This window comes from Colias eurytheme, chromosome 14 (assembly GCF_061535395.1).
Source record: "Colias eurytheme isolate Ceu_HAF_F1 chromosome 14, ilColEury1 Martin Lab GWU primary, whole genome shotgun sequence".
NCBI classification, from domain to species: Eukaryota; Metazoa; Arthropoda; class Insecta; order Lepidoptera; family Pieridae; genus Colias; species Colias eurytheme.
Genome location: NC_142993.1, coordinates 4,718,265 through 4,736,117, shown reverse-complemented (window position 1 = coordinate 4,736,117; position 17,853 = coordinate 4,718,265). Strand labels below are relative to the sequence as shown.

Genomic DNA, 17,853 nt, shown 5'->3' with positions numbered 1-17,853 from the left:
CACGCTATGATTTGAGTGCAATTAAAGTAAATAATAGCTTATTTATCAGTTGCACTTCTAGTGACTTCTATACGACGAACGCTCAATTCATAAAAGATGTGGAAAATATAATGTACATTTTTTGTTGAATAATAACAGTTGAATTATACAGTATGTCTCTTCTGTATTAAATGTAAAATTTTGTTGTCCAGCAGGTGTGCCCATTGACGGTGGGCGTACGAGCCGCGGCAGAGCGGGGGCCGTCGGCTCGCCGAGTTGACGACATGCTCATCGCTTCCAACGACACAGCTAACCTAACAGACCTGGCGCTCGGCCCCGACCTCCCCACCAGCCCCTACAGCCTCGTCCAGAAGATCATCATCGCAATCATCGCCAGCGTCCTCTCCGTGCTCACCGTCGTCGGCAACTCCTTGGTTATGATCAGCTTCAAGATCGACAAGCAGCTGCAGACGATCAGCAACTACTTCCTGTTCTCGCTGGCGGTCGCCGACTTCGCCGTCGGCTTGATATCGATGCCCCTCTTCACGATGTTCACCATCTACGGCTACTGGCCGCTCGGCCCGCACGTCTGCGACACGTGGCTCGCGCTAGACTATCTCGCGTCCAACGCGTCAGTGCTGAACCTTCTTATTATAAGTTTCGATAGGTACTTCAGTGTAACGAGACCGTTAACGTATAGAGCCAAAAGGACTACACGTCGCGCCACGGTGATGATCGGGGGTGCGTGGGGATTCAGCTTATTGCTGTGGCCGCCGTGGATTTACGCCTGGCCGTATATAGACGGTGAGAGGAAAGTGCCGCCAAATGAGTGTTACATTCAGTTTATAGAGACTAATCAGTTTATTACATTCGGGACGGCTATCGCGGCGTTTTATGTGCCAGTGACAGTTATGTGTATATTATATTACAAGATTTGGAGAGAGACGAAAAAGAGACAGAAAGATCTTCCAAATCTTCAAGGTGGGAAGAAACACGACTCGTCGAAAAGATCAAATTCTAGGTAAGTTTTTGAAACTTTTGTTATTTATGACCAATATTGTAATTATTAAAAGTTCTTCTTATACATTTAGTTTGTAAAGTAATTAAGAGTTTTAAACTTTATATATTATCTCGAGTAATTAATTACTTACGTTTTAGCGTGAGTATGTGAGGAAATTTAAACCTCAGGCGCTTCTAAAGACTTGTAACTTTGAATTCGGTTTTAGATGAACCGCGTCGTTTCGTTTTCATCAACTCTTTCTTATTTAAGTTCAATATAATATCCTAAGATTTATTTACGCTGTGTTTATAATTTTTTTTAATACATAAAATTGTTGGTGCTACAACTTTGTTATGGTACTGCGAAAGTAATGAAAATTTATTCTTGAAAGTTTTCATATCGGTACAAGTGATTATGGACCTACCCAGTTTTCATTAAAGTGCTTTTTGCATTAGCACATTGAGGAGAATTTTTCGCTCTATTTCAAAGGCTGTCTCCGCCCAACGCTTGTAGAGACCAAATGATGACATTCTTCTAACTTGCCATAAAGCAACTTCTTAACTTTTCCCTATTCCATTTTATAACTTCGGTCTACGAGAATTGGACACTGAAAGCCCATAAAATTTATTTTATACTCATTGAATGCTTCTGTTGAACGCCGTAGTTCCACTTAAAAATTTATTATTTATGATCTTTGTTAAGTTTTTCAAATATTAGCTTGTTAAAATACTCAAATTGTGTTTAAATATAATATAGGATAATTAAGTACTAATGAGGATAACGCAAAATGTACAATAATGTGCCTATTCAAGTTTATAAATAAATATAATTTCTATATGAGCTTTATCGCATTTTTTTTCTATTTCAGCGGGAGCTCTATAATTTTTTTTAAAGGGCATAGTCGTATATAATCTATATGAATTGCTTCCCACTCTTATATATGCGCGTATTAAAATAGTAAATAACATATACTAAATTTTAGTATACTTAATTTAAACGATGTATGATAAAAAAGTGTCTACAATTATTCTACATAATAATATGTAGGTATCAACTATTTTATGTACTGTTACGTAGAGCTAATTGTTATATTTACTTCTTCAGTAAAAAAATGCATGAGCGTTATCAAACACTAAGCACACGATAAACTTGAACATTTTGAAGTTTAACAATTTAGGCGTTTTCGCTTTTCACCATTAGGAGTTCGTTGAAGTGATCATTTGTTCCCTTATAATTGTCGTTCATGTCTCGTTGGAATATTTCGAATTCTCATCGATCTAATGAGTTTCCATCGTTATCATTCGTTATACAACCACTCGAATGATGCATATTAATTCGAATCGATACTCGGTTCCAATTCGATTGAAAAGGGAATTACGAGTATCAAGATAGCGCTCAGTTGCGGACGCGTAATTGGCGCTTTATTAGCATGTCAAAGAGTGTTTTTATTGTATTTTAATTAGAAGCCGAAATTACATTCGCATTCGATTAACTGTTGAATCCTAAACGTAGCCTAGTCACAATTTCGCGGGAGTGGCGGTTGAAAACACTATCTAATAGGAGCTTTTTGAACTTTTGGAGACCGTCTACATTTTTGATATTAAAAGGAAAGAAAAAAATGAATTACTATCTGAATTTGTAATTTCCTTTAGTTAAAGCTAGTATCAATTTTATTTATCCATATTTCAATTGTGTTGTTTATTTCTTAAGATTATTTCAGTATAAACAAAACACTACATATCACCATACGAATAGAATCTATTATGATGTACGTAGTACTTAATACTGCTTCCTTGTCACATATCATACTATCCATTTGATTTAATTGGCAATCATCAAACATTACCATAGCAGTAGCTATAGATACTTTGATTAACTAGATTTGATATTGGCGTGGAAAATAATTTGATGTAATTGTATGTATAGTGTACACTGTACAGACAATGTAGTATCATTATTAGCTTCAATTTTGTTCATGCATTTCCGAAAAATATTCACAATAAAGAAAATATCCACAATCATTTATTTATTCGAATACAAAAGACCGAAAAACTTTTAAACCACATTGTCATTTAAATTTTTTCGAATGTAAACGAAAAATTCCCAAACGACTATCTTTTATCTCTGCACAGATCTAATAAAAATACCTTAGAGCTCTTAAAAATTTCACCGACAACGCTTCACCTGAGCGTCGCCCCCTCGCTCCTCCCTAGCCTCAGGCAAATAGGGTTGCTATTACAATGACAAATTATTTTAAAACTTTACCACTCGATCTTTGAAAAGTTATATTTTGGTCAGTTAATAAGTAATTAGTGTTAAGAAGCTTTTCACATTTTGCTTTTAGCCAATCTAGTGGTAGCGTTGAGGTCGTTTCTTTCAGTACAGATAAAGCGTTCGCTTTGAAACCGACTGACTACAAAAGACTTAATAGTTAATTGTGTAGACAGAAGTGTATTTAAGATATTGTGTTGCTTTATTCCGCTTTAAAATTTACTACTGAAATAGTGTAGCGGGTAATTTACAAGCCCTCGACAGCCCTATGGAGGCTTTTACTACGAAAGACATTACTTCAAGATGCGGGCAAGATTTACGCTCTAACGAATCTAAGTTGATGCAGGCATTTATTTAACGTGCGCCTTCGTAAATCTCCTTCAATTGTCTTGTTTTCTCTTGCTTTGTTCTTGTTTTAACACGGCATTCACTTGATTAATCTCATTTAACAATGCCCTGCTTACAACTTTTAAGTAGGTTATCGTTCTGACTTTTTTATCCATTTCTTTTACGGTATGTAATTTTATCAGACAATGATAAATGAATTGAAGTACAATTTGCCAAAAAGAAATCTTTATTTTCTTATCTTTATTAGCAAAGGTAGATGATATTTTGAGAATAAAATACTAAAAACTTATTGATATAATATTATTACGTCTAAATAAACTGAGTTAGGATACAGTTAGGATTAGACTTAGAAACTAACTCTTCTTACAACCTTTTAGAATAGCTATATACAGTTTTGTAGAGCAGATGTTAGATATTCAAAACAATGAAAATATTTTTTATTAAATATATTTAAAAAAATATTTTCAATAAAAAAAAAGTTCATTAAACACATTCTCTAGCTCAGCATACCTCTATTTTCTAGGAAAGATAAGTTTTTGAATAGTTCCCATTTAAATACCTACGTTCGTTTAAAAATATTTATTTCCATAAAAAAGAGGAAAATATTTGCTTCCTTAATTGCGAGATGGGACGGTGTTTGTAATTTTTTAATTAAAATTCCGTCAAGAGTCTTAACAGAATTACAATTAATTTAACGGCTGGTAATTTTGTACAAAATAGACACTTGTGTGTATGAACTTTCAACTTTTTTTACTGAATTATGTGACGATATTTTTTGTAACTTTTAAAAACTTAACTTGGTATTTGCAATTTATCTAGGGAAATAAAGCGTGATTAAATAAATAAAATAAATAAATATCATTTGGATACATTTTGGTAATTTCGCCGTGATTTCACTTTGGCTAGGATAGCTGTTGTATACCTACTTACCAAAGTCAAATTTTTGTACAAAGATTTGCCAATAGTTTTTTTACCAAAATAATATTGTATGTAATAACAACTATCGAACCGTAATATATAACTAGTATAACAAATAGCACCTGATTTTAATCAAAATGTCTGGATAAGTTTATTGAGGCCAAGTGAGGCCATATTCTATGACATGAATATAGAATTTTTGCAGCGTAGCTGTAGGTAATATTGACGGTATTCTGAGCAATATAGCTTTTCAGGAAGAAAAATAAATCGCATTGACGTATATTGCGTTCAACAAAACTGATAACATAAACTAATTTGCATAATCCATATGTAGAAAGCGATTTTAGGGAACTAAAAGTTATTGGATGTCTTTCAACATATTTTTATCTAGGTATCTAGCATGTTATACAAATTATTTATCTCCCCACTACTAATGTTTGTACTTAAGATTTCTCGTATTTATGTTAATGCATTACCATCTTCAAAGAGCTCTATGAATTTATTATAAGGATTTTAACGTTATACAAGAATATTATGTAGTACTTATGTCAGGCAGATATATAACATAATAGGTATGTTATGTATGTATGTATGGCATGAAAAAAAACATCAATCAAATTTGTGCAATGATGCTAATTAAGTTTGCTTTTCCGAAAAAAAAATATTTATAAGTTTTCCTCGTACAAAATTTGAGGTGTTAGGTACTTATTTGTTTTATATCATAAAGTATTAAAACATAGCACACATCTGAATGACGCTTTCGTGTTTCATATCGTTTAAAAGGTATCAAGCCTATTTAAATGCCTTTTTATGTTATAAATATTGAATAGCATTCAGCAGCAGCGATGCGTATCTGCGGTATTGATTATAGCTAGTAATAAAATTGTTAATACTCTGCACTCTAATTTTACTGTATTTACGCAATAAAACGAAACCTAATTAATTAGTGGTATCCGCGAGTTGCCATCAATAAATTGTCGCCGTGGACGATATAGCAACACCCATCCGTCTCTGTCAGTGCATCTCTTGTATATACAACAATATATACTTTAGCTAGATAATTAATTAAAAAAGCGTAAGTCTACAAAAAGCCCGCCAAGTTTTTCGTAGTTGCCAGACATTGACGTCTAGTTCATGAACGTATTTATTTTTTAGATTGAATTTTTCGAAAGCGAATCTAATCCTACTTATGAACTCCTATTTGGTGATATTAAGTTTTGAATTCTATAATAAGAATTATAACCTCACATTTTGGTAATAATTAGTTACAATGTGATTGTTTTAAAAATGCAAAGGATTGTGTTGGTATATTTTGATAACTCAGACCAATAAAATACTGTATTATTCTGAGCTCTAGAAGCAGGAATAGCCATTACTTTAAACGATCAATCATCAGTTACTCGTATTCAGATAGAAGATGTAACATTTTAAATGAAGAGACATTTGGTATTTTCGGATTCCAAAAATGGATTCAACCAGTTTTTTCTTCGAAAGTTCAGGGATATCATTGTTAAAATAATAGTTAATATTATAAAAAAAATATATACCTTATGTATTATTAGCATTACATACTTTATAACCTTTTCTTTGTTACATTACGTCTTTTCTTTCTTTTTGAAAATATTACATGGAAATCCTAGAAACTTACTTCTATCTACCTAAATAGAGTATAGAAATAATAAAGTCGCTCGATAGCATCTGATCGATTTGTGAAAGAATTCTCCAACAAAATCATATTACGTTGTGAGGATAAAGCCGACATTAAAGAAGATTATTTTTTAATCATACGCTCTATGAATATCGTTAGAAATTACTGGCGGCTGCTTGCCAAAACATTATTATTATGACGCATCGTAAAATACTGATTTACGTAGTTTATGTGTTGGGATGTTAAAGATCTTACTCGGCTTTTGTGTCAAAGGTTAACGACCGTTAATCCAATTATTTACATCTGTTATATGGTTTTATTAATTAATTAAGCATTGACAAATGAGAAAGCTCATATTTATATGTGAAACATTGTCCTACTATCAATAATAATAGGTACATGAAGTATTGTGGTTATAAAATGGGATAGGGATTAGGGTGTATAAATTGATTTTTCTGCTGCGTCATAGATTGTCTGTGTCCTAACAAAATTATTGCATTTGCGTATTAATCACCTCAGTTAATTACTACAAATGATTGACAACTTTTCCTTTGCTACCTACTAATCTATTCACAATATCGTGATAGCCCGAAAAGTAAAAAGCTAATGTGACTTCAAAGAAAAAAAAAGCTTATCAACAACCTAAAGTAAACATTGTCTTGACAACCATATCACCTTCTCTACTGTAAACAATTATTATTATCTATATAAAACTTTAACATTAAATGTCATAAATGGCACTCGACGTTCAGAGGAGTTCCCTAAGACTGGGTGGACGTTGATAAATGATCATTGGAACTTCCTCGACGAAGCGATTAAAATTACTTGCAATGGCGTCTGATTATTTCCTGATATGATTTATGGATCGGTCAATTGAATTTCGATGTGAGTGACAAATTTTAAAGTAATAACGCTGGTTGAGGAAGATAAGACGTTAGATTTGGACTGGAAAAAAGCGTAAGATTTGATAAAGATATGAAACTAAGTAGGTAGTGTAAACAGCGACGAGGAAAAATAACCGTATATATTAAGAATCGCTTTAATTATTATTATGATGTGCTATGTACTATGCGTAGATTCAAATACAACACTAATAATTTAAAAACTATGTTAAGTGATGCTGACTTGCTCTATCATATTTACATTCCTTTGTCAAAATATAAAAAAGAGCGTGTGTGCCGACTGCCGAGCACACGTGTCAGAAGTGAAACTTCTTAGGCGAGATTCAAAGATACCAAAATCGTCGCCTTACTCCATGACCTGACGGTATTGCCATGACGCGATCTTGAAATTTTACTTTCAACGCGGCTAAAGAAGTTTTACTTCAATAACATTTTATATTAAACTTTCTAAAAAATCAGGCTTTAAATAATAATTCTCTCTTATTTGAATCTCATGGCATTAAAATGGAAGAGAAATGATTTCAGAGAAATACTTTGTATAAGAGCGTACAGAAACCATTAGCCGGCTTTGGATGTTGCAGGAATAATAATTTATTTTATGAGAAAAACTGTATAAGTTATTTATTCTTTATTTTCATGCTAAATTATTTACAGTTTTAACATTAAAATAGTTTCTTAACTAATTACTGAGATGAGAAAAAGTTGTTTAAGTATCTTTTAAATGAAATTAAAGCTTTAACTTTTCTATCCTTTTAAAATATTTTTACCGTTTTCCTTACTATTACTTACTATAGAACAATATTTTTCCTTGTCCGGTTCACTCTGTAATCATGAAACATCTCAAATGCAATTTCACTTTTTCATTTCAAATAAAGACTATAATCGAATATCTCTGTAGTACTCTGGGCATTAGATAGTCATTTGTGTCACATTGAAGAGAAATGGAGCACAGACTTTTCATTTACTATAACACAAATACAGCCATACCATTGGCAATTGTATTGAATTGAATCCGCGTTAGAACTGTCATCCCAGTCGATAGTATCTCCCTTCGGAAAGGCATCAGAGACAGAACTATACAAAGTGTGTAAGAGTGAAGGAAAGGACGTCTGTTATTGTGTTTCGCTTCGATTGTAACTTTGCATGCGGAAACCTTTTGTTCAATACACGCGCGGGCTTTGGATAGTTCCATTTTATGATTGGTTTGTAACAACTGATCTAATTGTGTCAAGAGGCTTGTTTAAGGGTTCAATTTACCTTTAATGTTTTATACAGCACAAGTATCGACCTTGCTAATGACATTATGATTGTAAAGGAAATTTAATTTTTTTTAAAAGGGCCGAAGAGAAAAATATTTAAGTTCAAATCGAAAGGGAATTTTTTTCCAGTTGTTCTCATACTTTAGTGTAAATTACCCAAGTCTTTCACGATGAAGAAATCAGAAAATTATTGTATTTGAATACTTTCGGGCTTTAATATCAAGATAATAATAATAAAAAAAACATGTCATGTATAAAATAATTTCGTATACTTAATGCTTGCGTATGTAATATACCGTTGCTTTATTTGCTAGTTAGACAGAATATTCATCTTTAGTCCTCTAGAGATAGGTTTCCTAGAAGCACCGTAACTAAAATTTAACATTTATAATTAGTTGACTAACGGTGCTGTTACTACTGAAATATCGTCCTTTAGCCATGCCACAGAGCAGAAATGAACGCAAGCAATTAATTTATATTTGTAAAGAAGCATCTTTTAAAAATGTTTACTTCAAGTCATTTGACGTAAATATTAAGTGGAGCAAAAGTGATTTTGTGAAGCCGTAATGGCTCATATCATGGTCCCTTGTGGTAACCGAATCCCGTCTGTGCGCTGCAATCCCGAACTTGATGCTTTACGGGGGCCATTTCCTTCTCTATTGTTGAGCTCTCTGAGTTTGTTTTAGTTCGAATAGCTCCACAGGCGATATGAAAAGTGCTGTTTTTACAGGCGACCGAGCGATCTTTTTTGGATACCGTGATTTGCTTAGTCCGTTTTTATGTTTTGTTCCTGTGAAACTGGTCGTTGAGGCTTCGGTAAGCTTTTTCTGGCGGCACGTTTTCATTATTCCCTACAGATGGATGGGCTCGTTCAATGCCTTCGTTTATATTGACTTTTTTACCATTTGGTAAAATTCCCATGAGATGGATGACGGGCGGTTTACTTAGTGGTGCTGAATAGCCATTATTTTGTATGAAATAATCATCGGGAGTTATATTTACATTTCTAAGCTGTGTGTATAAATAAACAAATATGTACAATGTTCTTAAAATAAATAAATTTAACATACCTAATAACAGTTTTAGCACAGACTATAATAATATACTACGTGTTTTAGCCCCCAGTTATTTTTATGAAATACATAATACGCTGTTTCTAGTGTGAAAATATTTTCATAGCATCTATTCTCCACGAAATGAGTTGGATTTTATTCTTAAATCCGAATCTATTTGACGTTTATCACAATACTTTAGATTTATGTATTTGTTGTTTCTAAAAACGCAGCGTAGTGGAATATTTATGAGACTTTGTAATTGGACATTTGTTTTCGAAGCTTGAAATTCTGTTATCAGCACATTTTCTGCTGATAAAACCTTCAAATCTATTTATATCCCTTTTGGGGTGGTGATCTTATTACGCATTAATTTAAATCTTATTACATATAATGTACTTATACTTAATATTGCCTATACATACAATAAACTGTAGGTACCTGTCAATATGTATTTTAAATAGTTATGTACATTGTACACACTTAATTAATTTTCAGTAAAATAAATGTTATTAAATAATGGATAAACATCTTACGTAATTTCATGTTTAAAAAGTTTTACAGAGTCAAAATTGCTTTAACTGTGATTTTATAGTGTTATAGATATTTTCTAAATAGTCTATGCATTTCTATACTAAGCTTCATAATTAAGCAGTTTTGAAAATACATCAACAAAATGTGTAAGCTCCGTTGCATTATTATGTATAATACAATTAAGATGTTGAAGCTTGCACACAGAACTAATCTGTTGACAATTTAGCCGAGATTATTCCTCTCAACTCTTTAGAGATTGGTACAAGTTATAGGGCGTAGTGGATTCTCGGTTAATATGTGATATTTTGATTTATATTTCTTCGCAATCAATTTTATACATTTATATACTAATAACGATCAATTGATCACACATTCCGCAAATATATTAAATAAAAAAATATAAACAAAATATAAAAGCTTAGTTACCCTTCACTTTTCAATTTTATTTGTAAAATTACAAGTAACTAATATTCTATCTCCTATCAAGTCTTTTTAGTCTACTATTCTGGTTATTGATTGCTAATAATGGGCCTTGTTTAGTCTGCAATTAATGTAGATATAGGTACATTTCTATTACCTGCACAACATATTTGATTAAACCACTTTAATACAAAACATACATACTTACATGTCTTTGAAAAATATTATTCATATTATAACAAAACTATTATTAAATTTAATGTAAAACGCGATGTATTCATAACTTATATTCTCATTAATATTTCTACTAAATCCTGTCTCTTAAGCCGTCTGCTAAACGCGTGCACTTTGGCACAATGCCAGCTTCTGGTCCACGGGCATTCATCTCACTTTATGAGCCTTTGATTAACCCCTTCGAATATTTGCGATCGAATATTCGCTTATTTCTCTGAAGATTTGCAACAGCTAGAATTGTATTCGAATGATAAATGGATAGTACGATTCATTGTTGCTATTTTCGTGAAAAGTAAGGCGAGGGTTTTGAATATTTTGGCCGGAAATTTACATATTAGGAAGTAAAGAGAATTCACATGTTTTGTCAGAGACACACCTACATATGTAGAGTACAAATTCCGAAAAATATGTTCTTTTCCACTTGTAGATTATTTAGTGAACTTCAGAACAAATCATTATATTTTTTTGCGATTTTAAAGTTACTAAAATTAAATTAAGACCGTCGAAGAATCGTTAAACATTGACAACATAATATTTACAAAATACATAACGCAACATAAACTGCTTATATGCTAGTTACCTGATTTATGCCAAATTAGTTTATTTATCCCGTAATATATCGATTGAATTTACGGTGGTGATTTGTGCAATTGGTTATATGGAAATATCAATAATTAATCAGGTATACCTCAATGATAATTGCATCAATTATAGAATTAGTATTTCTCGATGTACTTCTAAATAGTGGTTGACTGGATGATCCTAATTCGATTTATGTAATCGATTCAATTACCGAGTTCCATTAGCGGATGGCGGAGTTAAGGCGGAGTAGTATAATTTTGTAGATTTAGTAGGTAGAGCACATGATTCTAATTTTAGAAGTTAATTGAACAATTATTTTATTTTATTTATATTTTGTAGTATTTGAATAAGTATTTTTGATTTGGTTGAGATACATACATTTTTGTTTTAATTTAATATAAGGTACAGATATGTTTAAGTTATAATTTCAATATTTGGCAAAATATTTGATTTAATTTTATTTGATCCTTAATGTAGATCTGTGATCCATTTGTTTGTGCTGATTATTAAAAAACTCCAGATGTATTTAGCCTCTCACCGGCTTACTCATTAATAAAAAATATTTAATTATACCAACTAATACCCCAAAGTAATTCATTTGTAAGAACAATAATCTAATGTGCAGTGACGAGACGCGGGAAATAGATGCGCGGGCGCGCTCCGAGTCGGGGGACGCGGACTCCGTGTATCACGTGAGAGGCGCCTTGGACCCGCGGTGGAGGGACTATCAGGTAAGATTGTTTAATAATTATTTATGTTTAAAATGTATTGATGAACTGTAAAATAAACTGTATATGTAGAGTAGAAGAAAAATATTGCGTGAACTTGCAAAATTTATAAAATTATTTCTTAACGCTAACTTATTGTAGAGTTGTGTAATAAAATAGAATATATAGAATAGAATTTTTATTGTTCCATAAAATTTGTAATTGACTTGTTTTAGTGGAAATATATATTAAAAGGAAATCGCTTTAAAAATATCCCAGATATTATATTTAAGGATTTTTAGAATGATATAATACCGACCGACATTACACGGAATGAAGTTTCAACGTCTTTAATATTAAAGCTCGCGTTAACCACTATAACCATCAGATGGTAAATTTGACTATTCAAATATCACAACGCGAACGGTACAAAGTTGTACACTAAAACTAAACAATATAGGCGACAGCGTTCGAGTTGCAATTTGTAAGTTACTGCAAACTTTGACAAGGCTTCTGGCTCTGTGGACTTAACTTTATTGGTTCACTGCAGGAAATTTGTTTATGAGTTTCAGATAACATATGTTGCGAAGGCCAAAGATGAAACTGGACTCCATATCTGTTTCATGTTTAAGCGTATTGTTGTAATGTCGAGTTAGATGGATTTGGTGCTAGTAAAATGTACGCTAATGTAAAACTGGACAATTGGTTAAAGGAATTTGTTAGAACATTTATTAATTAGCTTGTATTACAGTAGTTTTCCGTATTAATCTTAACCATAGTATCAAACATTAACCCTTTATATTCTTCCCTTAATTTGATACTATGTATACCTTTTTTAACTTACTATTTTACTCTATTTACACAAACTGCAGATATTTTTATTAACAACATAATAATTTACTTCAATATCGATATCTTATTGAACCAAGTTGTTGTTAAGGACTCCCTTCGGCCATCATAGCTTATCTTCCTTCAGCAGTGCTCAATTTTGGCGCCATAGACGAGTTAACGACATCACGATTCCGTTCCTTCCACTATTATAATATATACTTAGACGTCACTGAAATATGTTACTGGAAATTGATCTAATACTTCAATAACAAGTCTCGCTTTTTCTTTGTTCAAACTTTAGCATTTGTATTCAATTAGACTTCTTCTAGAAGCATTTTTGAACCGTCATAACATATTTATAAAATTTACCACCTTCAAAATTCGAAATTGTATGTTTTTATTTCAATAATTCTGAAAGTGTTGCAAGCATCAAATAGGTTTACGTAATAATATGTTTCCGCAAACACGGTAATAAAATTTTAACGACGAATTTCAAACTGTATGCTTCATTGTTTAAACAGTACCGCAATTGATGCTAAAACATTATTAATTACGGTTTCCTATGTGCACAGTGCAAATTAATGACAATCGTTTACACAATTTTGTTAACTACTGTAAACGGAAATAATATAAATACATTGCACATTGATTAGACTAACAGATTTAATATATATTGCTCTAGCTGTGCCGCCCATTTTACCATCACAGCTCGGCTCTTATTGGACTTAGGGCCGATTTTTCAATGCTTGGATAAAACTTATCCGTCCAATAAAGTATTACACGATAATGTTAAAATGTCACATAAACTGTCAAATACGGGCAATTAGAATATGTTTTAATAATGGTTGTTTTATACATTATTCGACGAATAAGTTTTATCCAAGCATTGAAAAATTGGCCCTTAGCGTGATAGCCTTCCTCAATAGATATCGAACACTGAAATAATTTTTTCAAATCGAACCCGTAGTTCTTGAGATTAGCGCGTTCAACCAAACAAACTCTTTAGCTTTATAATATAGTATAGATTTAGTAAACTTATATCGTTTGTGATAATTTATTCTAATTAAGCGATAAGTTTAGCTGCAAACTCGTATTCGCACTCCGAGTTCCTTATTATTTTCTTACAATTTTAGCGTTCACATTTTACGATACGAACTTGGAATTCACATGAAAGTGTCCTCGAGCTTTTACTCGTAATTAATTTATAACACACGTGTATTCAGGTGTTGTATTATATTATCTGTATTCAGATATTACATACGCAAGTCGCTTTCCATCAAATTAGTGTAATTAATTAATTTCTTGTATTGAATTGATTTGGAGAAAAACTATTTATTATTATTAGTCTAACAGCTCTAACTAATACATATTAGTTATCAAATATATCATATTCTTTCCTATTAATGAACCGATTTTTTCTACCCATAATGAACTTAATTAATTTACCAAATTACAATGTAGCAAAACTTATCGTAATTTAATTTTGAAATAGTTAATCTCTTCCAGCCTCAGTTTCTTTTAATTTCGTTTCCACTAATGTAAAAAAACCGTATTTATTATCCCTGAATCGTATCGATTTGGCTCCATTCCAATTATTGTAACGGGTACCTCGAGCTTGGCGAATGGTTAGAGCAGTTTTGGGTTCAGCACAGTTGGCAATAGCACCGTAACTTATCTGATTGCCAATTTATACAGGTGACAGTACCAGCCCTTATTTAATTGACAATTTATATATAATACATACAATTTCTGAAAAGAGAGGTACAACATTTTTAAAGCATTATAATAGGATTTCATATTATTTTAAGATTTTTAAACGTTGCAGTTGTTACTATGTGATACTCGATTACATAAGATGATAATAAAGCAATATAAAAATGTGTAACATTTTATTTAGTATTAAAACGACATAAATTATTATTCATGAAAGTCACATCATCGTCTTGTAAAAGCATTTACATATTTATAACAAATTTTCATATGTAATTTACATTCCACCAGAGTGCGAAATACCAAAGCCGTCTCCGAGGTTGGGCAGCGGTAAGAAGCTGGTGTGTGGCGTGGTGGCATTCTGGCAGAGAGGATCTGGAGGAAACTGAGCCGGAGGAAGAGCCTTCAGACCTGGGCTACGCTACTCCAGTGTCTGTGGAAACGCCTCTGCAAAGTACTGTGTCCAGGTAAGTACGATCCTATTTTACCTTTTTACACTTCATGAATTTCCTTATTATGTTCTTACTCTGTTTATGTAAAAAGGAGACGTAAAAAACATATGTGTAAACCAACCTCTTATTTTTTAATAAGAGTAATAATGGGATAGGAAATAATAATAAGTCGTGATACTATTTTTGAACCCAAAGTTCATCAGTATATCTTTTACAGGTGCACCTCGCTGAATGTGATCAGAGACCCCTTCGCTAGCCGAGGAGGGTCTGGCGGATCTAATGCAGACGGCGGTACTTCCCCTCTTAGACGGAACTTTGAACCCCCTCCTCCAATCCCAAGTGCGCGAGACAGTCGTTCTCTTCCCCCAAATACTAGAATCAACACAGCTACCTCACCTGCACCTAAATCAGCGTCGGCTGATTCCGTCTACACGATTGTAATAAGGCTTCCAGATGCAGACTCCGAAAGACCAAGCATCAAAATGATCACGGAGGAATCTCCACCGACTAACGCGCGTGTGTATCGACCACCCGCGAGAGGAGATTCAGAACTAAATCTACATCCAGCAGGCCACGCTGGTCTGTCAAGAAGAACATCTCATATACAAGATGTCAGAATACCTCTCAATGCCAAAATAATACCCAAGCAATTAGCTGGTAAAGGAATTACAACAAAAACGCCCAAGAAGAAAAAAACGCAAGAGAAGAAGCAAGAAACAAAAGCTGCTAAGACACTATCTGCCATCCTTTTATCGTTTATCATAACGTGGACGCCTTATAACATACTTGTGCTCTTAAAACCTTTGACAGCGTGTACCAAGTGCATTCCTGACGAACTTTGGTCATTCTTTTACGCTTTATGTTATATTAACTCTACTATAAATCCAGTATGCTATGCTCTGTGCAATGCAACGTTTAGAAGAACGTACGTTAGAATTTTAACTTGTAAGTGGCATAATAGAAATAGAGAAGCTATGACTAGAGGAGTGTATAATTAGAGAAAGAAACGTAGTGAAGGAAAAATTGGCTAATTTGTTTTGCTTATGGGTATCAAGATTTTAATTGCCCAATCTTGATGCCTTGGAATGAAGAAAATGTTGGTGATAATTATTTTATCAAAGAAAATTTATCTCTATCCTTTATAGCTCATGATAAATTACACATTTGAATTATCTTTCATAATAAACAACAAATTGTTCATTTAAAAAATTACATCCTAATTTTGTTAGTGAGTTGAACGTCCCGTCCATTTTTTTTATAAGTTACATTTTGATTTATGATTTTGTAAACTCTTCTGTTATAAGAAGATGCATTTTGGGAAGTTGGTAGGATCAATGAAGTCATAATATTTATTATTAGGTAGTAGACAGATGGTGTGTTAGATAAGTAAATAAAAAATCTAGTCTTTCCTTTTCTAGTCAACATTTTAACGATGTTCCGGTACTGTGTGAGCTTTTAGGGTAAATGTCGACGAATTTAGAAGCAGGTAAAAGGCAAGTTCATTTTTGTGTTATTTGAAAGATCTTTATATTTCTGTCAAAGTCGCTGTATATGTTTTTGTTTACCGTTAGACACGTACCAAACGCTTAAAGATGCCAAAACATGGTTTTAGTATTAAAATAAGACTCAATAGGCTTCAAAACTTTATCAATACAAATATTTTATTGGTAATTTTTAATAACCGATGTGCCAACATGACCTTTATATTGTACAAATGCCAAAGAAAAGTGTGTTAGTTATAGAATTTATATATGAGAGAATTAAAAGCCTTGTTTCGAATGTATATCTTGTTTTAATTTCTATATGTATAAATAAATTGAAATATTCTAAGCAATATTGGAATGATTCGGGTGATTATGTGAAGGAAAGCGTGTCTTCGATTTTTCTATTTTAATAATTCTTGATGTTTTCATTCTTATACAACGATTTCAATTTCTTAATCGTTATTCCTGGATAATTCTAAAAACGAAGTTTTAATCGAAATCAAAGACAAGACGTTTAGAGAGATTATAGAGTGATAGTAACAATTGTTTATGTAAATATATTGCGTTTTCTAAGATGGGAAAAATTTGTTAAATATACAAGTCATCGTGTTCGAACTATGTGTGAAGCACTTCAGTCTTAATACAATAGAAATTCATTTTCTAAAATTATATTTCCCCAGAAATTAATTGTAATTTTATCAAGCGAAATCTTGAAAATTAAACTCTAAACAAATTATGACTTTTGAAAACGTTTAATTATTTACATAAACAACTGATGATTGGAACTCGATTTGTAAAACATGAATTCTAAATATTAAAGTATTTCGGAATTTTAAGTGTATTCATTAATATTTGTAAATATAATAATAAATTTATATTCATATATTATGCATTCGAGTAATAATATAGCGTATACAAAACAGGTTTACTATTGTAATTATTATAAAATACGTAGTTATGTGTCGTACAACGTTCCTTTGTTGTGAAGTCTTAAAAGTATATTAAATAATGGTATTATTAAATTTAATCGAAATATTTGTAATTACACGCGGTGTGTAAGAGTCAAATTCCAATGTATATTTCAGTTAGATATCACATTATAATTCACTGATGAAAGAAAGTTATTACAAAAATATTTCAAAGATATTAAAAGACAATATTAATTTAATAGTCCAAAATTTTATCTGAGTATATTATTTCCTTATATATGTATTTGTGAAAAAGGTAGGAATATCTAGCGTATTTGTATTGTTTGTTACCATAAAAATGTTGCGTATTTTTAAATTAAATACGAGTATTTCATCTTGGACAATATATTTGTAATAACTGACTTTAAAGTGCGACCAGGCTATTATGACAAGTGAAAAATAAAATAAAAAAGAGTAGGTACCTATCTAGTATTGCTATTTTATACTAAAATATAATTGGCCTTACTATTAAGTAAGGACAATTTTCCTTATAACATTACATGCATAATACATTTTCCAGGCATCTATTTAGGTACTAAATAACATTAGTATCG

At 32.0% G+C, this 17,853-nt stretch overlaps 1 protein-coding gene across 1 annotated transcript; it reads left to right on the top strand.

The window, feature by feature from the left end:
• The first annotated feature begins 263 nt into the window (after positions 1-263).
• mAChR-A (muscarinic Acetylcholine Receptor, A-type) lies at positions 264-15,859 on the top strand. The gene is made up of 4 exons (XM_090109603.1): positions 264-1,000; positions 11,773-11,878; positions 14,687-14,862; positions 15,065-15,859. The coding sequence occupies exons 1-4, from the start codon at positions 264-266 to the stop codon at positions 15,843-15,845; spliced, it is 1,800 nt and encodes a 599-aa protein (XP_089965729.1). The 3' UTR covers positions 15,846-15,859.
• Positions 15,860-17,853: the final 1,994 nt, after the last annotated feature.

Coding starts and splice junctions, on each gene's coding strand:
- mAChR-A (XM_090109603.1), top strand. CDS start 264: ATGCTCATCGCTTCCAACGACACAGCTAACCTAACAGACCTGGCGCTC. Junction 11,879..14,686: donor CGCGGTGGAGGGACTATCAG/GTAAGATTGTTT, acceptor ACATTCCACCAG/AGTGCGAAATACCAAAGCCG. Junction 14,863..15,064: donor CTGCAAAGTACTGTGTCCAG/GTAAGTACGATC, acceptor TATCTTTTACAG/GTGCACCTCGCTGAATGTGA.